The sequence below is a fragment of the Cibotium barometz genome, chromosome 43, assembly GCF_041138505.1.
Source record: "Cibotium barometz isolate CiBa-2024 chromosome 43, ASM4113850v1, whole genome shotgun sequence".
NCBI lineage: Eukaryota > Viridiplantae > Streptophyta > Polypodiopsida > Cyatheales > Cibotiaceae > Cibotium > Cibotium barometz.
Genome location: NC_141088.1, coordinates 33,670,712 through 33,696,438, shown reverse-complemented (window position 1 = coordinate 33,696,438; position 25,727 = coordinate 33,670,712). Strand labels below are relative to the sequence as shown.

The window sequence follows — 25,727 nt, the reverse complement described above, 5'->3', positions numbered from 1 at the left end:
TCCATTCCTCCCTTCATTGCATTCAACCAATTCATGGATGTACATGTGGTTGATTAGCCCAAGGTGGAGGCCATAGATGTTTTATCCCACTGCTTTGCAATCAAGGGCTTATTTTTTAAGACCATTGTTTTTCGAGCATTTGGTGTTATCCAACCATCAGCATCTTTTCTTTGGTTGATTTGTTTGTTTTGCACATTACTTTTACTTTGTGCTTGCTGCACTGTTTTCCCTTTATTTTGTGCCATACCATGGGAACATCAGCAATTTCAATTTCGATGCTTTCAGGTGTTGGCACATCCATATCCCACAGCACCCAGAATTTATTTCTATTGCCCATGATTCTCGGTGCACACACTACTTTTCCCAAAGTCTGAGCTATCTACGGCAATGCATCTTGTAGATCGATCGGTGGGGAAATTCACAACCTCAACCCATACCGGGCATTGATGTTTTAGTAGCCCTTGATAGTCAGCAGTAGGCAGTGGGCACCCATGGCAGCACATGCACCATTTGCTTGGCGTAAAAGAGAGGTGCAATCTCAAACAACTTTTGCTTTGCCTACACTGAGTTAAGTAGGATTTCTGAGAAACCTCTTGCTGCATAGTAAACTCCGTCCACACATTCTCAACCAAAAGATTGTTGACCCACTTATGAATATCTCTCGCTGAGGGCATATGTCCCAAGAAAAACAATATTGCAGCTTACTATGAAAATTTCCTCACTTTAGGCATTATGGTTTCTCTCTGCACCACCACTTTCACATACAATTTTGCCTTGCTCCACTTGTTCTATGCCAATTCATAGTCTTTGTGCAGAACATCATATAGAAAATGAATTTCCAGATTTTCTGCAAGTTTGACTTGTTTCGCTTTTGTTTCTTTGGGATCAAAGTGGCGTCGGGTATACACATTATGAATCTACTCGAAATAGCCCATCTCTGTACAGTATTTTTTTTTTTGCGTGGTGAAAACCACTATTTTACTGAGATTCACACGCAGAAACCCTGAGGGGGGTCAGAAGGTAGTAAAAAGACTATGAACAAAATAGCTAACACACAAAGCCCCTAAATATCAGTTTGATTGAGTGATTCATAAACAGACTTTCTGATTAGCTTAAGAAGACACTCCGACACCTCATCCACTCGGACCACGGACGGAAGTTGAAGCTGATCCTAGAAGTGAGCCTTGTGGGAGGCATCGAGGCCAGATCTTCGAGGATCCCAGAGCGCTTGGAGAAGCCGGGCAACAAGGTCCTTGGACTATGCTTGGAGCAGCCTAACACACAGACATACAATGCGTGCACACACTGACTCTCTCTTTACCAGTGCACGCACACACCCCCACACACACGCACGCGTGCGCAAGGCAGAGAAGTCACAGGCGAAGATGCCCAAGTGGTCACTGTAGAATATGCTCCGTACGCGCGTGCGCACACACACACACACATATACATACATACATACATACATACGTATATACATGTATGCATACACACACACACACACATCTATACATACACATAAGTATATATTATGTATATATATATCTATATATACATATTATAATGTATATATATACATATAATACATACATACATATATATATATACATATAATACATACATACATACATACATACATATATATATATATATATTTGTAAATAAATGCCAAACAAGTATTTGTCACACAACAAACTCCAAACAACCTGTATCAACAACGGTCACGCTCTCCCCAGCAGTCAATGTGTCCGATTCCTTGAAGGTCATTTTGCCAGGAATGTCGATGTCAAACAGGTGTACCTACCCAAAAAAACAAACCACCAAAAAATAGTAATTCAGCGACAAAAAATACCTGATAAGATCTCATGAGGTCTTAAAAGTCCTTGCTTAGTCTCATAACCTCTCATGAGACAACAGCTATGTTCCAAAATCAAACTCCCTTGAGGTTTTTTCACCCTCTCCCCTAAACATAAAATTCATGAGCACAGAGATTAACCTTTCTATGTTTAGCCCTCAATTTGCCGTCGCTTCCAAAAACGCAACATGTATTGTAAAGGGAATCCATGCTCCTTTCAGGTATAGATCCACCAATAATTGTCACTGTCTTTTTTTTGGCAACCTCAGAGAGCATTTTGGTTGAAGGGGAGGCATCACCACCAGCACTAATGTCTTCTGCATAAACTGGGAAACTAGCATTTGAATAGGGGCAGTTCCACATCTCCTGTCAAAATTCAATACATAATTATAGCCTCCATAAGGCCAGAACATATATAAGCTCATGATAATGAGTATGGATTAAACCATATAAAAGGTACCATAGACAATCACAAGTAAAAAATCTAGAAAAACTGTGCGCGAAAGCAGTACATATTTCTACATCTGAAGCTTTACCTGCAATCTCTATTCTTTTCATCGAACAAAAAAAATACCTACTTTTAATATTACTGTCAACATTTTGGGAAAGTAGATATAAAGTTAAGAGCACGCTTACAGGAAGCACGATCAATTTGGCACCGTTCTCTGCTGCAGATTCAATTTTCTCCAATGCATGGGCAATGTTTTGGCCTTTGTCTGAAGTCACTGCAAGTTGGCACAATGCCACCTTGAACTGTACAGAAAGCAAAACCATGTGAAGTCTAGTTCTTTCTTTTGACCTTAAAGAATGATAAATCATGTCATGGTTGAGATTTTATGCAATTTAATTTCCTCTTAAGTTCCCAATGGTTATGTCATGTGCATCACATCTATGAGTGCCACCTCGACATGCTTTCCCGTTGCAACCCTTATCTTGACAAGATAAGAGGCACGATATGGCCTGTTTGGGGCTGTTTTGGCAACCTTAATGGAGCCTCGATGTGCCAAAACATGCGTCCATGGGTGGGACACCTCTGGGACATGGTTTGGACAGAAAATGTGACTTTTTTGACACTGTTTTATGGGTTGAAAAGGGAAAACCAACTTGAACACGACTTCCACACTTGTAGGCTATAAAAGGAGGCATTAGGCACCTCAATATGCATCCATATGCTATAGTATGCTAGACCAAAAGCAAGGCAAAAAGAGCACATTTATGGATCAGCTGGAGCTACTTCTCTTGTGCATTAGCGAGTGAAGAACAGCAAAAATATTTGGTATGCATCATAGGATAGCATGCACGAACTAGATCCAAGAAACATTGTACATATTCATGTTTTGGAATATACAGTAGATTAGGGTTAAATCTCTTGTCTTCTTGTGTTGGCTAAACATAGGATTAACGTTAAACTCTTTTGCTTAGCCTTAATCAAGATCACGCTTTTGCAATGGGTGTCATGTGTATGCACATGTACATGCTAATCCCACGGCTGATCCTTGAAGGGCAGCAAATAAAGAACTGGTTAAGAACCAGATTCAGGAGCTACAGCAGCTAGGTGTGAGCAGGGAAGTCATTGGTAGAACCCAGGAGGCTGTCGGCCAGCATTTATGGAGATTTATCTGAGTCGGCTGCAGAAAATAAGGGAGTTTGTCTCCAGGGACCTGGCCGACAGCAGGTCGGCCAATCCATATGGGTTTTCCATGGCCTATAAATAGCGAAGTGCTGAGTTCTTGTAGGGCACTCACTCCTTTAGGGAGTAGGGTCGATAGACTAGAGTTAGACTAGGTGTTTACCCCCTTTTTGTTAGAAATTGTGCATCTTTGTGTGTTATGGGGCTGTGCCTATTTTATGGGCTTTTACCTCTTTAGTAGGTCGTGGGCTGTCGGCCAGCTTCTAGGAGCAATCGGCCAGTTCCTTTGATTCACTATATAAGGAGTCTCCTCATTATTCACTTGTTGTGTCCCATCCAAGCACAGTGCAACACTTCTTTGCTGGCTATCGCCATCGTAAAGCTTCATGCTATTATAAAAGGTGATCTTGTCAACAAGCTCTCTCTCTCCTTTGCTCCCTCTCTCTCTTTTCTTGTCTATGCTTTCACCTGTGCATACTCCAACATGGTATCAATCGCTTAGGATCCCGACTGCTCTCATCTGCGTTTCGACTCTCTCTCCTCCTGCATTTTCTGGCAATCAAAACAATGGCTGTATTTTCTCAACATAGCTGCCTTTTTTTTGCTCCCGGCGCTCTTCTTCTTCAGCATTTCACTTCCGTAGGCTGCCTTGCTCTGCTGCTGTTTCGTGTCAAGCATCATCAGCAAGCTTCTTGGTGATGATTTTCAGCATTTGATCGCAGTGAAAGAGCTGTTTTCTCTGTTTTTTGTCACATGCATCCCGCACTTGGATGCCACGTAGACATATTTGAACAAGAAGGTGTAGGACTTGGAGTGGAAACTAGTCGCATGTGAGCCCAGTCCAAGACGAGTCAGGCAGGGTTCCACTCTACGCGTCCGAGGTCAGGTGTGCATTGTCCTATCATGAAGCAGTGCTAGTCCGTACTGTGAGTCTCCCTCTCTGGAATGATGTCAGATGATCTGTGTATCTGGTTTGCAACTGGATGCCAGACATCTATAGAGCATGTAGGATTTGCATGTAGGAAAAAGGGGCCAGCCCATGGGGCTACCCCAGAAGGGAGCTTAAAGCTCTTGCAGTGGGCATGGGGCAGCTTAGAGCCACCCCAAGGGGCCAGGAAGGCCCCATGCTGTGCCCACCAGCCCTAGTATGGGCTGGGCAGGCTGTCGGCCAGCCCTAGGGGCCCTGGCCAGGCAGCCGACAGGGCCTTGGGCCCTGCCCGGCCAGTCGGCTTGTGTGTGGGGACAGCCCACACTGTTTGTGCATGGCTGCCCAGCAGCCTAGACACCATCTGGTCCATGCACAAGGCTGGACAGCCTCTGTCCAGTATGAAATGATGGCAAAAAGGTGCATTAAATGCTATTTTTACCTAGTCGTGAGAATATTCAGCAGCCCGATTTATGTTGAGCTGGCCGACCAGCATCAGTAGAGGGTATAAAAAGCCCAGCCATAATTCAGTTTTGGTATCTCATTATTCACGACAGGTTGCTGCTTTCCAAGGGCCAGGACAGCCAAGCGGAAAACTCCAACCAAGGTGAAAAGGATTCAGTCTTTATTTTCAGATTTACATCATTCTAATAAAGCAAATACACCATTCGTGGGGGGGGGGCCTACAGAGGGTATTTGGGACCCAATACTGTGTCTTCTGGACATCCAGAGAACATTGACAGTTGTACATTGATTTGTCTCATAGGTCGAGTTTGGCCTCTAATAGATGTTAATACAGCATTCTTTCTTTCTTTCTCTCTCTATTTTCTGCACATCTACTTCAGTATTGTGCAATATAATCATCATGAAGGATTGCTGAATTCTGAGCATTGAAGTTACCGATTCTTCCACGAAGCTTTCGTATGTTACATTTTTACAGCGTGGACTGTAGTGGAAGGTGTTCTCTTCACATGTGGTGCAACCTGACAAGCGGCCCCGACATCTCTGCTTCTTCTCGAGCTTCCCCTCACTCCGGTTAGGTGTTTCTGGTGCGTTTTGGTGGACTGTTTTGCTGCTGTCCAGCCTCTTTCTCTCTCAGATTTGAGAAGGGGCTGATTGGTCCTGGTGCCTCGCTTCGTTGGCAAGTGCCCGAGAGGAATCTTGGAGTGCTGAGATTTGTGAACTTTGTTGCTATGGATATGGCTCCCCCTTGTACGAACAAGAATGACAAGGTGGACGGAACCAACTATGCCCATTGGAGGATCTCGTTCATCCATAAGGGTTTGTGGCAGATTGTTCAGAGCACTGAGAAGAAGCCCGAGTATCCTTAGAACTCGAGGAGGTGGACCCAGGTTCAAGAGGATGAATTCCTTGCGGAATTACAAGACTGGGAGGATCGTGATTCGAATTTGCATTTAGTGCTTGTGAAAACCATTACAAAGGAGGTCTCACCGGCTGTGCAAACTCTTACCAGTGCACATCAAGTATGGTCCAAATTAGAGGATCTCTTTGCTCGAGATTCATCGATGCGGGCACTTACTTTGCAAGGGCAACTCGCAGTTCTATGCAGTTGTTCCTCATGAAGGCCAAGCCTCAAGGTTATCCATGACCGGTACTGGCAATGGGTGCTGCTTTGTCCACTACTTAGTTGGCTGCACTTATGCTCACCAAGCTTCCCTTGGAGTATGATGTGGTTTCTCGAGCTTTGAAGTGCCAGGTCACAACCACTCAAGTGGATTTTGATGACCTCAGCTCCCTTCTCTTGGAAGAAGAGTCCGTCCTCGTTTCTCAGGGTAAGATCAAGGTGTATCTTAACAGTTCAAATCGAGCACTTTAGTACAGCATTGCTTCTCATGTGGGAAGAGAGACATCTGTCTAAGGATTGTTTGTCCAAGAAGAAGGACATAACCAAGGACAAGTCTTTATCTCAGAAGAAGGGCAAAGACACAGCACACAACAGTGATACAGATACTTCCAATACCTCATCTAGGGCTCCGAGGACGCTTCTGGCTCGAGAGGACCAAGATGGTGTACTCATAGTTGTCAGGTACGATACTGTACAGTTTGTACGATACGATACCGTGCGAGAAAATACGGTACGATATAAATTTTTTCTTATCGTACGATAAAATACGATGTTTTAAAAAAATACTTATAAACTTAGGTATTTCCAAGTCCAGATATGGAGTATTTTAGAAAGGAGGGAAGCATCATAGTACAGAGGAAGCTCAAACAACCATAGATAAGCAAAAAAAAGACCATTACCTACCAAAAATAATAAATTTTTTTGGGAAAATTTTATTTTTGAAAAAAAAAACTGAAAAATCCGTACGAGTACGTGCGGTATTCCGTACGCTAAGCTGTCGTACGCCGTACGGAAACAACCTTGGGTGTACTTCTCTAATATACCTGCAATTTCCCCCATGTGCTTCCAACCAGAGGAGGCTTGTGGGCAGGAGAGGGAGCTCATAGCAGCTCCATTTTTTGGTGCATGGAAACTGTGAGTTGGAGTTCCAAGCATTAAAAATCTAGCGGGACAAGGTCATCTTTGGTGTAGCAAAGATTATGAACTAGATGAGTTTCAAGTTTTGATGACCTTAGTTCCCTTCTGTTGGAGGAAGAGTTTGTCCTCGTTTCTCAGGGTAAGATGAAGGTGTCTCTTAACAGTTCAGATCACTTACTTCAATACAGAAGAAAGGTCGGAGTCGTTGCTTCTCATGTGGGAAGAGAGGACATCTGTCCAAGGATTATTTGTCCAAGAAGAAGGACAAGACCAAGGGCAAGTCTTCATCTCAAAAGGGTAAAGATACGACACACGACAGTGATACAAATACTTCTAGTAACACATCTAGGGCTCCCAAGGCACTTCCGGCTCGGGAGGACCAAGATGGTGTACTTCTCTAGTATACATGCAGTTTCCCCCTTCCAGCCAGAGGAGGCTTGTGGGCGGAAGAGGGGACTAGTAGCAGCTCCCTTATTTGGTGCATGGGAACCGTGAGTTGGAGTTCCAAGCATTAAAAATCTGAAAGGACATGGTCATCTTTGGTGTAGTAGAGATTATGGACAAGATCTGTTCCGAGTTCATTGTTCGAGGCTTTTGGGACGTGACGTGTTCACAGTCCACTGTTGGGGATTATGGGTGCGGTGTGTCCAACAACTCATCATCTTATTCTCTTGGAGTTCACTGCACACTTGTGTGGGAATTCGGAGCCAAGCAAAGTTTCTTATTGTTCGTGGTGGCATTTTTGTTTCAAGGAAACAGGTTGGCGGGTGCTCTCTCCGAGGTGATTCTGGTATCTGCAATACTGGAGGGTCCATGGTTGCATCTTAATTAGCTTATCTTCTTCAGACTCTTGCACACTATGAGTTGCAGAGGAGGTGTTACAATTGTGCATCTCAGTGTATTTATTGGCTTTACCTATTTTGGGTATTTTAGCTATTTCTCCTATTTTTAGGAAGTTGTGAGCACTAGGCCAGCTCACTCCCTTCACTATAAAAGGGGCCTTACATATTCACTTGATGTAATCCAATCCCAAGCACAAGTTCAACACTTCCTTGCTGGCTATTGCCATTGTAAAGCTTCATGCTATTATAAAAGGTGATCTTGTCCACAAGCTCTCTCTCCTTTGCTCCCTCTTCTCTCTCTTGTTTTGTCTATGCTTCCGCCTGTGCATACTCCAACACTCCAACACTTTTGAGGGGCAACCTGGGGCTTGCCATGATGTACACCTTTTTTGACTATATGAATATACTCAAACTCTCTTTCTTCTCTCCATCTCTCTTGCTTGCATTTTGCATTAGGTTGTTCCAGGATGGTGTTTAGGGCTAATCCAAGGGTTGATCCTTTAAGGGCAACAGATAAAGAACCAGATTCAGGAGCTACAACAGCTAGGCATGGGCAGGAAAGTCGCTGGTAGAACCCAAGAGGCTGTCAGCCAACATTTATGGAGATTTATCGGAGTCGATTGTAGCAAAGAAGGGAGTTTGTCTAGGAACCTAGCCAACAGCAGGTCGGCAGTAGCAAAGTGCTGAGTTCTTGTAGGGCACTCACACCTTTAGGGAGTAGGGTCAATAGACTAGATTTAGACTAGGTGTTTACCACCTTTTGAGGGGCAGGGCTTGCCATGATGTACACACCTTTTTGTACTATATGAATATACTAAAACTCAGCTATCTCTCTCTCTTCTCTCCATCTCTCTTGCTTGCGTTTTGCATCAAGTTGTTCTAGGATAGTGTTTAGGGCTAAAAGAAGACTCCCAGAGCTTCCGCATGTGACAATAGGTTCAATGTTTTGGGTTTTCTCTAAGTTACTTAAAATGTGTGCTTTTGAATGCCTCCATGTTATGGGTTTCCTTAGGCTCTTAAAATACATGCTTTTCAATTCACCTATATTTACAGAGTTCTACGGGCTAGTGTAAGCCCAGCGGGGCATGCCGTGATAGACCCAACCACGTGTCCAAGAGATAATCATAAAGAGAGAGAGGGGAGAGAGAGAAGGGAATAGGGATCTTGCGCAGTATACCACACTAAGCAGGATACAGGCCCCGCCCCCTTTCAAGAATTTATTCAGGAACAACCCACGAGCACGCTGGCCAGGATCAATACAATCAATGAATACAAAACAAACAGATATGCCGATGTAGGATATCCAAGTCGATGTCGATGTTGGGGCACAAGATCTCTGATGCCGAGCACACCACGGGGATGACCCACGAGTATCTCTCATCGGGCTAGTACCGAATCCAATATCCAGATCCAATGAATCTAAGTCTAATGAATCCAAATCCAAGACCAAGACCAAGACCAAGTTCAGATCCAAATCCAAATCCAAGTCCAAAAATCCAAGCTCCATGTCTAAGCTCTGTGTTCCATGTCCAAGCTCTATGTCCAAGTTCCATGTCCATGTCCAGGCTTCATGCCCAAGCTATATATCCAAGTTCAAGCTTTCGTGTCCAAGCTATATGTCCATGTTCCATGTTCATGTCCAGGTTCCATGCCCAAGCTTCAAGTCCAAGTTCCATGCCCATGTCTAGATCTAGATCCAAGTCCAGATCCATGTCCAAGCCATATATCCGAGTTCCATGTTCATGTCCAAGTTCTCCATGTCTATGCTCCATGTGCAAGCTCTATGTTCCATGTTTTATGTCCAAATCTGAATTCAAGAAACTCCCAAATTTGTACTGGTACGTGCAGATGTCGAAGAATATGACGATCAACTTGTACTCTTGTTGTCCAAGCTCAAGAAGAAGACAATCCACAAGGAGGTCGCACAGCAGTTCAACTATCAATGGTAGGTGCTTGACAAACGGTAGCCAGGCAGTAGTGAACAGCTCCAAGCGGCAATTGAAAAGTGCAGGCACTGTGAGAATATGTAGCGGAGATGAAGACAAAATCTGTAAACTCAAGAGGCAGAAAAACACAGCAATAGAGAAGGAGAGAGAGAGATGACGATCAACTTGTAGTCTTGTTGTCCAAGCTCAAGAAGAAGACAATCCACAAGGAGGTCGCACAGCAGTTCAACTATCAATAGTAGGTGCTTGACAAACGGTAGCCAGGCAATAGTGAATAGCTCCAAGTGGCGCTTGAAAAGTGCAGGTAGATGGCGGTGCTATTCAGAGGGTGCAAGCGGCCTGCAACAGTAGTTATGTCTATAGGTGACGCAAACAGTAGTTCATTAGGTTGCAGCTAGGTGGCGGAACCTCAACAGCTGGTGGTGCTTAGTGGTTAAGACTGCATGTCATGTGCAAGTTTGCCCATGGACATGTCCAGAAGCTAGTCCAGAAGGGGCAACCACAAAAAGATGACTAGAACTAGGATTTGGAGCACAGAGTGCAGATGTGGCAGTATTGGACTAGGAGAAGGACTTGGACGGATGTTGTCGACGCATGAAGGGGCTGTCGGCTGTACCAGAGGAAAGGCGACTGCAGGCACATCATCACTTCTGAATTTGTAGACCAGTCGGCCAGCACTCTATTTGTCCAAGAGCCTATAAATAGGCGTGTTTGCTCCTAGTTATGATTATTCACTCCCTTATGGAGTGGGTCCTTTATGAAGGACTGTTTTGGATGATTACACCTTTTCATGAAGGCAGCCCATGGCTGTAGATTTAGGGGTACCTTTTTGTACCATATGAATATACTGAATTTCCAGCTCTCTCTCTCTCTCTCTCTCTCTCTCTCTCTCTCTCTCTCTCTCTCTCTTCTGTCTGCGTTTTTTGCATCAGCATGTTCTAGGGCTGAAAGAAGACTCCCAGAGCTTCCACGTGTTACATTGCAGCCGGCAGTGGGTAGGTGGTTGCAGCAGTTGTCAGCTCTAGATAGAGCAGCTATAACAGGGGCGCACTTGTACGAGCAACAGCCACGCAGTTTTGGTGGGGGAGAGCGACTAAAGCAACGTTGAACAGAAGAGAGGGGCGGTAGATTCCAAGTGATGGCAACGGCTGGTAAGAGGCGGCAGCCCCTGTCAATAGGGACACACTAGTGTAGGCAGTGCAAAGGCACTGAGGGCTGGCGGCACAAGCGGCGCACCGATGCAAGCAACGCATAGCAACAATACAGTGTTGATTCAATACAGCAGGACGACGGTATTTTTCAATAGGTGGCGGCGCACAAACTGCAACATCAAGATGATGATGATGTTGACGAGGATGATGATCTTCACTTCTCCACGTTCTTGATTACGTCATCAGTGCTCAATAGTGGGTATAGAACTCTGTATCAAGATATGCTCTCACACACGCACTCCACACACACACACACATAAGAGCATATATTCACACAAAGGCCTTTGTACTGAGTTTCTGTCAAACCTCCGGAGATGCAAGGCAGACTCAGCCATAATGAAGCCTAGCACTAAGGGAAGTAGCAAATAGAAAGAATTAGTACAGCAAATAAGTAGTTGATAGGACAAATGCACCACTAAAGATAGAAAGAATTGGCACAATATCAACTGGCCGCAACTCGGACGAAAACTTCACAATGTGAAATCTGCATGCTCGCTAATACGACTGAATTATATACCTAGATAAATCCAAGAACATGCCCAAATTCACCTTTTAGGAACGTGCATGTTATATACTCATGGTAGTCAACCCTCAAAACTGTATAACTATCAACTCCATTATGCATAGTATGGACTAGATACTATGACATCCCCACTAACGTCATCAGTGCCCAATAGTGGGTGTAGAACTCTGTATCAAGATATGCTCTCACACACGCACTCCACACACACACACACACACATAAGAGCATATATTCACACAAAGGCCTTTGTATTGAGTTTTCTTCTTTTACTTTGCTTTTGGTCTTTTTTTAGTCTTTGCTTTTCACTTTTTCACTTTTAATAATAAAATATTACTCAAGTTCTTTAGTTTTGCTTTTCTAGCTTCAGGGCCTTGCTTTTTGGCCCTGGAGCTGCTTTTTTGAAAAGCAGCTTTTAGGTTTTTGGTCCGGCTCACTCTCCTCTTTCCAATGATGCCCTTGGCTCGCGGTCAACCTAGTTTGACTTTTTGCTTTTTCTTGCCTTTTGACCAAGATTGGTGCTTTTTCTTGAACAAATCTTATGGTCCCTGTCCCCGTGGCTTCTTCCAACTATCTGGTGTCCGAGCAAGGGTTCTATCATGTGAAATAGATCTAGGAGACCCAAATAGTTACAGCTGGTACATAAAGAGGAAGCCTAGAGGACTAATACCAACGGATCAAGTGGCAGATTAGAGGAGTAATTCCCGAGGGAGACGCCCTAGGCATTTATTTATTGACCTAAAGGTAAAGGCCATAAAGGGGGTCTAACCTTAGAGGCCCAATTGGCCACTCCGCATCCGTTGGACAAGCTGCCCGGGGACAGGGGGGTAGTCAATCATGTTATAGAAGCCCCTTGATGGGTTGAGAGAGAATTGTGTTATTGCTAGATGGGAGAACCCTTTGCAAATCCTTTCTAAGAACTATTTGTAGTCAAATGAAGAATCAAATAAACATTATTTGGCTGATTTTAGGGTTTCAACTTTCAACGATTGCAAACCTGTCAGTAGAGTATCATTAAAATTTGAGTGTTCCCCAAAGATCTCAAAAATGCATGCTTGATCTTTCCCCTAAACTCCCAAATTCATGTTTTTTATTTGGTGCAATGTTTAGGTTTTCCCCTAAGGTTTCAAAATGTGTGCTCTTGTAGGATGGAATGATTAGATTTTCCCAGAGCTCCCAAATGCATGCTTTTGGGCTTTCACCTAGACTCTCAAAATGAATTTTATTGCATGACTGAAATTCCAAACTTTAACATAAGCTCCTAAAATACATGCTTTCATACCTCACTTTTCCCTTGCTTTTGTCTAAATGCATGCTTTTATATGGTAAAAATTTTGGAGTTCTCTTCAAATGCATGCTTTTGGATGATTCAATGCTTAGGTTTTCACTTTCTCTTAAAAAACATGCTTTTGTACTATTCAATGTCTAGGGGTTTCCCTAAGCACCCAAAATGCATGGTTTTAATGTGTAGGTTTTCTCTTTAAGCTCCCAAAATGTATACTTTTGTTATTATTGTGTCCTAAGGTTTCACAGCACATACTTTTAAAAAACTACACGTTTCAAGGTTTTTCCTAAGCTCTATGAATGCTTTGGATCTTCCCTTCTCAAAAACACATACAATTGACCCTGAGCGCCATGAGATGTTCAGATTTTGCTTCCAAAATGCATGCTTTTCATATGGCTCGATGTTTGACTGTTTCCAAAAGTTGTCCAAACGCATGCTGTTGGTATGATGTAATGTTTTCTATGTTGGCAAGTTTTCTTCCAGAGCCAAGCTGTGGTGTTGTTCAGAAATTAGGTTTTCTTCTAGTTTCAGATTTGATGCTTTGGTTTTCTTCCAGATGCTGGTATGGTTCGATGGGGAGGTTTTCTTCTAGAAGCAAGTTATGGTATGGTTCCATGGTTAGAATTCCTCCTAAATACATGCTTTTGTACGGTTTACTGGTTAGAAACTCTTCTGCTGTATGGTTAGTTTCCTTCTAAAAGCACGCTTCTGCAAGAAGAGCAAAAATCCAACAGAGAGATTGAGGAGATGAAGGTTACCTTGCCATCACCGGAGACCGGAGGAACGGGGAGGGCGAAGGGCGAGCGAGCGGATTGTGCAGCCATGCTGGTGGTGGTGGCGGCCAAGCAAGCTCGACCAATCCTGCAGCCTGGGGATGAAGAAGAGGATAGTGATGATGGTGGTGTAGGGGCCCAACGCTTCGACAGAGAGCTCTGACCTGATCGCAAACGCGATGCAACTGCGGATGATGATGGACAACGATGAGCTATGGCAGCTCTCATCTTACTGTTTAAATTGACTGTCTAGAAATTAAACATAGTCTTGTATTTTATTTTTTTTTAACGTTTCTTTTCGAAAAATTCTTCCTAGGGAAATCTATATATCTATATCTATATATAATATATAAAGGGGCTTGATGGGTTGACTTTTGGTGATGCCATGTGGCAAGTTTTTTAGGCATCTCACCCCTTCAACTCCTGACAGTGCCAACCTCTTTTCCCCCTCATTTCTAGAGTTACTAGACATTTACAAGTCCCCTCTCTCTCTTCTCTTCAAATGTGATTTCAAATTTAAATTTTAAATGACGGTGGCCTCTTTTCCCCTCATTAATGAGAGACACGGTAGACATTTGGGAGCTTTGGGTGCCTTTACACGTCCTCTCTCTTCCCAGCAATGTCTGTGCACTTCCTCTCTCCCCTTGAGGTTACCGGGCCATAGCTGCAAGCCATTGCTACTTTTTCATGTTGATTTGCGGAGGTTGTTTATCAAAAGCGGACTCAAGAGTGGAGCTTCTAGCGCGAGGGAGATGGCAACAACAGAGACATAGCACTTTGTTTCATGAAAGTAGCCTGCAGCCTCTGTGTGTATAGCTACCCATCGTCGTTGCTCACAAAACCGGCATAGAGGATCCCCTCCGCCACCAACGCAAACTCCATAGCTCACGGGTGCAAATGGGGTGGGTTCACACCGCCCACTCAAAGTCCACCCTTACGATGGAAATTCCCTGCGTGTTGAGCCCCGGGAACTCCCAGACGGACGCCACTTGCCCCCGTTATTGTTTCCCCGCTGGCACAACCCCCTCTACACGAAGTCCTCCGCCTGCACGAGTGTGGAGGGTTTGCATTGTAGCCCGTTTGGGTGCAGCGCCCTTGCTCCCAAAGTCAGCGGATGATCATCATGCCTGCCGAAGTACGTGAACTAGATGAACATGCAGAACATGAAGAAGAGGAACCATAAGAACTTGGTTGCTGTCCATGGGAAGTTCATCATGGGGAACACTATCAAGCCGTAGATGACCGTTTACAACAACGTATAAGGGATCTCAATCAACACCTATGCAAAGGCATACGATAGTGGATATGCACTTTTGCCGCACAGGTCGTAGCTGGGGACTTGCCGAACACCGTATGCGAGCCATGAATGGCTGCAAGCATACAACCAGGAAAGCAAGCTCAAACAGAATGCAAAGGTGTGTCACTCACCGCTAAAACCACCGCCGTGAAGGATTCCCGCGTCGCAGTGAAGAAGGAGCCGTCGTCGCCGCTCTACCGCCTCGTCGCCATCATGCCGCTACACAGTGCTCGATTGCTCTCTCACTCTCACTCTCTCTCTCTCTCTCTCTCTCACACACACACACACACACACAGGAGAAGGAAACCAAGAGGATAAGGCAAGAGCACTCTTGTATTCAACACATGAGAATGAGGGTTTTAGGGTTACATTTGACTCTTATAGGTGACTTGGCCGTTCACACATGGGTGTCCATACATGGCCGGCCGATCCTAACCCTTACCCTACTGATATTCAAGGTGCGCCTCTCATCGGGGCGATCACCCAATCCCTTTATCCTTAACATATGGTGCCGACAAGCCCAGCCCATGACTCAGAATATTTAAATTAATGATGTAAAACATAGTATGTCTCAATGTCCGTCATAGGTTAACATGCCCCCCTTCCTGATGTAGATTCCGTCCTCGGAAGCTATGGTATAGTAAGCTCGATAATAGGGTTGTTATGGTAGACCGTCTGCAAAACAGGGAAGTAGAGTGAAAGTATACTGGAATTCAAAAGATATAAAGTGTATAAATTCAAGCATGTTTAGACCACAATGGATGTTGCTATGAGACTTAGTTTAAGGGGTCACATGAATGAGCTAGTGTAGCAAATTAACAGGAGTTTAAAATTATTGAAAGTAAATCAAGAGTTAGCAAGGTGTCAAAGGTTAATCAAGGTTTATAACTGGCCTAAGTTAAGGAAAAAAACCAAGCTTAATCAAGGTTTATAACTGGCCTAAGTCATAACCAAGCTTAATAAATAAACAGATGACCACACTGTGTCTACTCTAAGAACAAGTTAATACCACGAGCCTAGGGACACAAGAAACATCAGAGTTACAGGAGCCTTTTGCCTTTTTTTTTAATGCACGTGACAATTTTTACACACAATGGCGACCTTCCTAAGGCAAAACTAACATCGATCCTGGTACCATGTTTAACACAAGGCATTATCCAGGAATCTATTAGTTCACCTTAGGCAAGGCTACCCCATACCAACCAAGGCATCGGTCTGGAGTAGAATACTCCTCGCCTACCAAGTATCAATAAGGCGATAGGCCAACATTAAAGCACATCATAGACTTGTATTGCCATTTATTGTAGGCTTTTTTTTTAATTTATTTCTTTTGATCTTCGCTCCTGAACTATAATTTGTCTTGCATCCTTTCGACAAAGGGGTAAAAGCTATGTCCTAGAGGTCAACACACACATGGCCAGGTGTCAAACATTAAGATGGTTTGACCCTAGACCGAAGACAATCGTATTCCAAGGTTAGCTAAAGACGTCATGCTACCTAGGAATATATCCAATAAAGTTAAGCTCATTAATGATTTACACTAACACGTCAAGCAACTTCAAAAACTAAGTAGTACATTGACAATTTCCATGTGGTCATGCATTATAGTTCATGCAATTAATTGAACAGTAAAAACGAAAGAGAGTGGGTATGGAAGAATTACACCTGTATTTTGGAGATCTCCTTGATTCGATTAAAAAAATGCCTGCAATTTGATGAGATATTTATGTATGAGCGTTGCGGCTATCTCAGGACTTGAAAGCAAACCCACCTCAAACTTTTTCACGTGTACAACCAACTAACAAGCACTATACCTCGAGAGGCACATCAGTGTGAAAAATTAAAGACTCGTTTAAGGAATCCAAACTAGAAAAAACTAGAAAACACTAACCTACCTACCAGTCACCACACTACTACTGAGGATACGGTAAGAGGATGTTGTAGAGTCCTGGCTCTAGCCCTAAAACTAAGCCTCTATCCGCATCATCCAAATAAATAAAGTCAATCTCAGTAGTGCCATGAGTTTCATCCGTCCATTCATCATTGTCAGATATTTCCTTTTCATTTTTCCATCCACATAAACTCATCAAGAATGTAACCATGCGAGGATAGTCATCTTGTGGAAAAGGAAAGCATTGGACTATCGGGGATATGTCCTCTACGGAGTAGGGGTCAGTCATGGTCAATAGGCGAATTAGCCATTCTAATTCCTCAACATTTTCCTCTCTGGCTAGTACATCTATATGATCCCATGCAGTTTCAATTACAGGATAGCACATGTGAAATATCTGAGAAAGGTACAGATGATACCTCTCACCAAAGGTGGGAGTGGATGAAGTGTATGATGATCGTGCATCTGCCATATCTGCAAACACAGATATAGCATCAGTAGGTTTATTTGACAGGTCAATCTAGTTCTTGATTGTATATACGGATATTTCTGCTCTTAATGTGCTCTTGCTCTTTTTACTATTTTTTGCTTTTCGTTTCTTTTCTTTTATGTGTATGAAGCTATATATATACATCCCCTTGAATTTGGCAATTACATGGTCAGGGTAGAAGGTTAAGGAGGAAGCATTAGAATGTCGAGCGTGAGTACATGCTCCCCCTTTCCTTGGGTAGATCATATTTTTTGCAATGATGTTGTAGCCTCTTGGAACCAATTTGTCCAGCGGGTCATAGGTTGTGATGTGGGCAGACAGCTTTTTATGACCCTTGTGGCCACATCCAATTGTAGAGATGTTAGTGTACGCTCCCATTGACGAATGGAGGAAATGGTTTCCGACGATACTATTACAAGGGGAGACGTAGACTCATTGGTCTTTTGTTGGGTGTTGACAAGAGTAGGTGTAGAGCATGTAGAAACTTCTATATCAGCGTGTGCCTGGCATGAGGAGCTAGAAGCTTCATGTGGCTCCCCCCTTCCTGAGCTAGGTGGTAATGATCGATATCATTTGGGAATCCAAACTAACTCTGGAAGAAGTGGTGCAGAGCACTATGTTACTATTCCCTTACCACGGTCTTGAATTGTCGTTGGGGTGGCAACATTTGGTTTGCAAGGTTTTACAGGTGATGTAGAGGGATTCAGCTTATGCTTAGGGACCCAAATCTGGTCATTCCCTTCGTAATACCCTTGGGCTACTAATAATTTTTTAGGGATCCATCATGTGATGTCACATTGCCCTTTTTCGAGTGGGTAGCTGCTTTCCTCCTACGAGGCTTTGTGTCTGAACGAGATTGAGCAGGAGAAGTAGCTGTGTTAACAAAGCTTTTGGGACCCATTTGTATGTACTCTTTGGCATAGTAAGCGGAGCTTTAGAGACCACCTTGCATGTTTCCACTCTTGGTGTTGAAGCGTTAGAGGGGTGGCAAACAATCAAAGATGGTTTTGCCTCTGGACTTTGTGATTTTTCATTATCTAGCATTTTGTCCAGAGTTGATGGCTTAGGAGCGGGATTTTGAGCGGGTAGCTGCTTTCCTCCTACGAGGCTTTGTGTCTGAACGAGATTGAGCAGGAGAAGTAGCTGTGTTAACAAAGCTTTTGGGACCCATTTGTATGTACTCTTTGGCATAGTAAGCGGAGCTTTAGAGACCACCTTGCATGTTTCCACTCTTGGTGTTGAAGCGTTAGAGGGGTGGCAAACAATCAAAGATGGTTTTGCCTCTGGACTTTGTGATTTTTCATTATCTAGCATTTTGTCCAGAGTTGATGGCTTAGGAGCGGGATTTTGAGCGGTCAGACCTAGTGTTGGTTCTTGCATTGTGACTCGTCTGGTTGCCCAATCGATATTGCACTTGGTGGCCATCATCCATTTGCGCCCTAAGTTTACAGTCCCTTCCATGGTACTCGCAGGCATAACCAAAAAGCTTTGAATTACGGTCCCCTTGTCATAGGCAACCGGAGTGTGCAGAATTCCTGAGACAGGGGTTTTCTTCTTGTTGATTCCTTTAACTTGGATAGCATTCTTGGATAAAGGTGGTTTTCCAAGTTGACACCACACGCCATATGATTGCAAATTGTGTTGAGCTCCTGTATCCAATAATGCATTATACAGCACCTCCCCATAAGGACTCTGCAACTCAATTGGGTATCTTAGAGGCGGGTCAGATTCCAGTGAATCCTCGTCTGCCTCCTCGAATGCTTGTGTAATCCCCGAGTTGGCTTTTTCCTTCTATCCTTCTCCATAAGGGCATTGTATACAGCCAATTGTCTTTCTTCGTTTAGCCGCTCAAGGATATATAGACGCTCTATTAAGGGATAACCATCCCAACCTTCTTGAGTAGCAACACGAAGACTAGGAATGACAAATTCCCACGGCATGACCGCTTCTTGACCATATACCATTTTGAATGGTGTGCAATTAATAGCCACTTTGTACGCAGTACGATAGGCCCATAAAGCTGTTGTAAGCTTTAGATCCCAATCCGTGCGATGAGCTTCAATTGTCTTTGTCAAAACAGAGATTAAGGTCTTGTTGGTACTCTCGGCTTGGCCATTCGCTTGCGGATAGTAAGGAGTAGATTTATGATGGGATATCATGAAATTTGTTGTGAGCTCCTTAATCACTTCATTTATAAAATGCGTACCATTGTCGCTCACAAGTTCAAAAGGACAACCGAAGCGTGTGATTATATTTTCAAAGAGGAACTTGGCTGTTGTCCTTGCATCTGCCTTACGTGTCGCCTTCGCTTTAGCCCATTTGGTCATATAGTCAGTGGGCACAATAATATAGCGAGATTGTGTGTTTCGGGCCGCTGGGCTAATTGGACCTACAGTCTAAACCCCACTTTTCAAATGGTTGGTTTACTTTGATTGGATGTAGGGGCATCTGATCTTTCCTCTGGGGTTTCTTGTATCGTTGGCATTCATCGCAACCCAACCCTTCACAAAGAGTGATGCATCTTGGAACATAGTGGGCCACCAATACCCCGATTGTAAGATCTTTCGCGCAGTTAAGTCTCCTGAGAAGTGACCACCGCGGCTACACCCATATGTGCCTCTTGCAAAATGTATAGATACTCATCCTCTCGGGCACAACGCCTAAGAACGTCATCCTTTCCTCTTTTATAAAGAGTCCTGGCTATCAGGCAATAGGGTTCGCATTCTTTGATCAGCTTTCGAGCTAGATCTTTATGAAGCTCCTTGGGTGGAAAGCCATTAACCAAAAAGTTAACAATCTTCTCACTCCATTCAGGCATTGTCTCCACCATGAACAGGGAAGTGTCAGGTAAGTCATCATCAACCCCCGTAGGAGTCTCACCATTAGGTATGCGAGACAAATGATCAGCCATAACATGTTTTTTGCCAGGTCTCACAACCTGCTTGCCATGGCCTTTCATTGTTGTGTGCTTCCTACTGCTTGGGCCTAGCTAAGGAGGCTTGGCAAAGAACGAGCTTGGTCAAGGGAGATTTTGCATCATTGCTCTCACCCTCTCCTCCCAATTCTCTCTCTCCTCCCAATTCTCCCTCTCCCCAGTCTCTCTCTCTCTCTTTCTCTCTCATAGCGTGAGAGGAACAGAGTATTGAGACAGGACCTATGGCAGCTCTATACACGAGAGACATGGATATCGCCTACACAGCCTCTTCCACCCCGAAGATGCTATACTACAGAGATCACTTTATGAGTATCATTGATGATGGATTTATAGAGAGGCATAGATACATGGAGGGATTTTTACCACACGGCTCCCGAGTGGCTATTGGTCAGCTTAGAGTTTCATCACATCGATTGGAGGTCGAGACTGGCAAAGCAGCACGGATCCCCCGAGAGGAGAGGGTATGCAGATTGTGCAGAGAGGAGGTGGAGAGTGAGGAGCATTATGTATGCAAATGCAGAGCGTATACAGCCATCAGAGAGAGATATCCCATTTTGTTCAGAGAGCCACATTCCCTATGCCAGATCTTTGAGGCAGTAGACCAGCGCATACTGGGGAGATTCATTCTAGACATATAGCGTCACAGAGAGACATCATTACAGGCTCAGACAGCTCTAGAGGGGGGACGACAGACACAAATTATTACATTTTTTTAGAGATCCATCCCACTCCCAGCCCTTACATGCAGGGAATTACTCTTGAGAGAGCAGAGACACTCAGCCCCTACATGCAGGGAATTACTCTTGAGAGAGCAGAGACACTCATCAGAGCCCACAGGAGACACAGAGGACACCTGGCTTTCGGACACCATGCCTATATCAGAGAGAGATGACAGAGATCAGAGCTCAGTTTCACAGAGAGGGTGGCGGAGCGACTGCCTCGCTTCAGAGCAGACCCAGGCATGTTCTTCAGGGAGCTGTGGACACCCCCTTCATTGATGTTTGTATACCATTTTATACCCCGAGTATGGTACAGGATGGAGCTAGCTAGGTTGCATATCATGATTGTATACTCCATGCATATAGCTTTGCATTCTCCTAGTAGTAGAGCTCCATCCCCTCCCCCACTCATTGTACTTATTGCACACCCAAATTCAGCTTTTTAGTTCAGTACTTTTTCATTTTGTTGGGATGACAGAGGATACCCCATACAAGTACACCGATTTGTCTCATAGGCCGAGTTCGATCTTTTGGAAGACGTTAATAAAATCTTTCTTTCTTTCTCTCTCTCTCTCTCTCTCTCGCTTTCTCTCTCTCTCTCTCTCTCTCTCTCTCTCTCTCTCTCTCTCATGTCTCTCCCTTTCTCCCTTTGTCTCCCCCTCTCTCCCTCCTTGCACCCTTAACCCTCTCCCCTCCTCTCTTTCATTAGTTGTCGATCATTGTCTCTCCCTTTCCCACTCATTTTCACTCTTCCTTCATGTTAGTCTCGCTCTTTTGCGATTGTTCCTATGACATCAAAAGAGTCTTCTTCTTCCCCTCTCTTCTCGTATGACTATTCTATTCTTCTTCTTCATGATTTCAGTGAGCACACCCCTCTTACCTCATTTTTATATTGCAATCCCTCTTTCTCTCTCCCTCTCACCGTATGACTGTTCCGTTTTTCTTCTTTGTGATTTTAGTGAGCACACCCCTCTTTCCTCTTTTTATATTGCAATCCCTCTTGCTCTCACTATATTTTTCCTTCCTCTTGCATCTCTCTTGCTCTTCATGTTCTCTCTCTCTCTCTCTCTCTCTCTCTCTCTCTCTCTCTCTCTCTCTCTCTCTCTCTCTCTCTCGTCCTTTGGATCAGTTAAGCCTACATACTTGTCATTAATTTATTTACATAGTTCACATGATGTCATAACTTTATTTATCCTACAATTCAATTATCCCCTATAGATCCTTTGTGTCTTCAAAGTTAACACTACTTTATTCATTTACATAATACACATAATGTCATTACTTTATTTGTTTATTTGACTTGTTGAGCACAAACATAAAAGAAACTATCTCTCTCATTTTATTTTAAAACATAGTAGTGGTAACTCTAAGATTATGTGGATCTTATTTTTGTTAGTTATCATTCTTAGAGACAATGTGTCCACCAAGACTAACCCCATGTTTATCCCACAATTGGCATTTGAGTAGGTTTAATGAGATGTAGTAGAGTCTTCACCTCTCAAAGAACCTCTCAAAGGCTAGTAAAAGATAAGATGCTCCTTCCACTTTGAGTGTACACATAAGTCATCAATAAATATCTCTAGGATCTTCCAAAAGAGACTCTTTAAGGTTATATACATCAAGCGTTGGAAGGTGTAGCAGGGGCATTGGTCAAGTCGACGAATGGCATGATATGATGTATAGGTTCCCCATTTTGTAATGGCATCTTATATTAGTCGGCTAGGTCGATCATCACTTAGTTATAGCCAGAGAAGCCATATAAGAAGTTGTAAGCTTTTTTCCTGGTGGTGGTGACTCTTTAAGCATATAATTTGTGTAGAGAAAGGGGTAGTGATATCACCATGAGTTATGGCTTTTATACCCACTCTAAGTTTTACATTATTTTTGGGAACGATCACCATGGATGACAATGAACTTGATCTCATACACAAATCCCATGTTGATGAGCTTGTCTAGCTCTTCTTCGACCATTTGACCGTACTTGGGATTCATGTGTTAAGCTATGTGTTTGGATGGTTTTGCACCTTCATGGTGGAGAGGGATGGTTTATTTCACCATTTTTGAAGGAATTCCCTTCATGTCACTATATTTCAAAAGGTAAACATCTTGAAATTACTTGAGCAAGGAAAATATCCTGAAATTGTTTGAGCAAGGCTAATGTCTTTGGCAATAAACATTGGCTTAGGTTCTCACCTAGGCTAGCAAGGTTTATTTCCTTGGTCTCGAATGGAGCTGTTATATGAATCATGTGGCTCTTCACCTAGGCTTCTTTTAGCCTTCTCACTGTATACCACTCTATCCCTAATATTGTAGGACTTAAAGTAATCAAGCACTTGCCTCAGATCTCTCAAGCACTTACCTTAGATCTTCCTCTTAAGGCTCGGTGGAGCTCTTTGAGTTTTTCTTCCTTCTCTACCTTAGCCTTGACTTTGTTGATCTTGGCAAAGCTTAGCTTGCTCGAAGCTCCTGGGCTCCTCATCACTTTTATAAACAATTGTCTTGTCTTGGTTTGAATGCTGACCTTGTTTAGGTCAACTTTCCACTATCAAAAGTGTAGGTTTTATGTGAATCTATGGTCTCAAAATAGCGAAGATAATGAACATCCATCGCCATGGGGAGAAGATTCTTCTTAAACTTTCTATGGTTGGTTTACTTTGATTGGATGTAGGGGCATCTTATCTTTCCTCTGGGGTTTCTTGTATCGTTGGCATTCATCGCAACCCTTCACAAAGAGTGATGCATCTTGGAACATAGTGGGCCACCAATACCCCGATTGTAAGATCTTTCGCGCAGTTAAGTCTCCTGAGAAGTGACCACCGGCTACACCCATATGTGCCTCTTGCAAAATGTATAGATACTCATCCTCTCGGGCACAACGCCTAAGAACGTCATCCTTTCCTCTTTTATAAAGAGTCCTGGCTATCAGGCAATAGGGTTTGCATTCTTTGATCAGCTTTCGAGCTAGATCTTTATGAAGCTCCTTGGGTGGAAAGCCATTAACCAAAAAGTTAACAATCTTCTCACTCCATTCAGGCATTGTCTCCACCATGAACAGGGAAGTGTCAGGTAAGTCATCATCAACCCCCGTAGGAGTCTCACCATTAGGTATGCGAGACAAATGATCAGCCATAACATGTTTTTTGCCAGGTCTCACAACCTGCTTGCCATGGCCTTTCATTGTTGTGTGCTTCCTACTGCTTGGGCCTAGCTAAGGAGGCTTGGAAAAGAACGAGCTTGGTCAAGGGAGATTTTGCATCATTGCTCTCACCCTCTCCTCCCAATTCTCTCTCTCCTCCCAATTCTCCCTCTCCCCAGTCTCTCTCTCTCTCTTTCTCTCTCATAGCGTGAGAGGAACAGAGTATTGAGACAGGACCTATGGCAGCTCTATACACGAGAGACATGGATATCGCCTACACAGCCTCTTCCACCCCGAAGATGCTATACTACAGAGATCACTTTATGAGTATCATTGATGATGGATTTATAGAGAGGCATAGATACATGGAGGGATTTTTACCACACGGCTCCCGAGTGGCTATTGGTCAGCTTAGAGTTTCATCACATCGATTGGAGGTCGAAACTGGCAGAGCAGCACGGATCCCCCGAGAGGAGAGGGTATGCAGATTGTGCAGAGAGGAGGTGGAGAGTGAGGAGCATTATGTATGCAAATGCAGAGCGTATACAGCCATCAGAGAGAGATATCCCATTTTGTTTAGAGAGCCACATTCCCTATGCCAGATCTTTGAGGCAGTAGACCAGCGCATACTGGGGAGATTCATTCTAGACATATAGCGTCACAGAGAGACATCATTACAGGCTCAGACAGCTCTAGAGGGGGGACGACAGACACAAATTATTACATTTTTTTAGAGATCCATCCCACTCCCAGCCCTTACATGCAGGGAATTACTCTTGAGAGAGCAGAGACACTCAGCCCCTACATGCAGGGAATTACTCTTGAGAGAGCAGAGACACTCATCAGAGCCCACAGGAGACACAGAGGACACCTGGCTTTCGGACACCATGCCTATATCAGAGAGAGATGACAGAGATCAGAGCTCAGTTTCACAGAGAGGGTGGCGGAGCGACTGCCTCGCTTCAGAGCAGACCCAGGCATGTTCTTCAGGGAGCTGTGGACACCCCCTTCATTGATGTTTGTATACCATTTTATACCCCGAGTATGGTACAGATGGAGCTAGCTAGGTTGCATATCATGATTGTATACTCCATGCATATAGCTTTGCATTCTCCTAGTAGTAGAGCTCCATCCCCTCCCCCACTCATTGTACTTATTGCACACCCAAATTCAGCTTTTTAGTTCAGTACTTTTTCATTTTGTTGGGATGACAGAGGATACCCCATGTACAAGTACACCGATTTGTCTCATAGGCCGAGTTCGATCTTTTGGAAGACGTTAATAAAATCTTTCTTTCTTTCTCTCTCTCTCTCTCTCTCTCTCTCTCGCTTTCTCTCTCTCTCTCTCTCTCTCTCTCTCTCTTTCTCTCTCTCTCTCTCTCTCTCTCTCATGTCTCTCCCTTTCTCCCTTTGTCTCCCCCTCTCTCCCTCCTTGCACCCTTAACCCTCTCCCCTCCTCTCTTTCATTAGTTGTCGATCATTGTCTCTCCCTTTCCCACTCATTTTCACTCTTCCTTCATGTTAGTCTCGCTCTTTTGCGATTGTTCCTATGACATCAAAAGAGTCTTCTTCTTCCCCTCTCTTATCGTATGACTATTCTATTCTTCTTCTTCATGATTTCAGTGAGCACACCCCTCTTACCTCATTTTTATATTGCAATCCCTCTTTCTCTCTCCCTCTCACCGTATGACTGTTCCGTTTTTCTTCTTTGTGATTTTAGTGAGCACACCCCTCTTTCCTCTTTTTATATTGCAATCCCTCTTGCTCTCA

General features: G+C 43.8%; 1 protein-coding gene across 1 annotated transcript in view; it reads right to left on the bottom strand.

The window, feature by feature from the left end:
- Positions 1–13,754, bottom strand: part of LOC147613852 (Nitrilase/cyanide hydratase and apolipoprotein N-acyltransferase family protein) — a 41,069-nt gene extending 27,315 nt beyond the window's left edge. Inside the window, 4 exon segments of the mRNA XM_086781827.1 lie at positions 1,707–1,800; positions 1,997–2,221; positions 2,492–2,608; positions 13,476–13,754. Coding sequence (XP_086637953.1) covers positions 1,707–1,800; positions 1,997–2,221; positions 2,492–2,608; positions 13,476–13,718 — 679 coding nt within the window. The 5' untranslated portion in view covers positions 13,719–13,754.
- Positions 13,755–25,727: the final 11,973 nt, after the last annotated feature.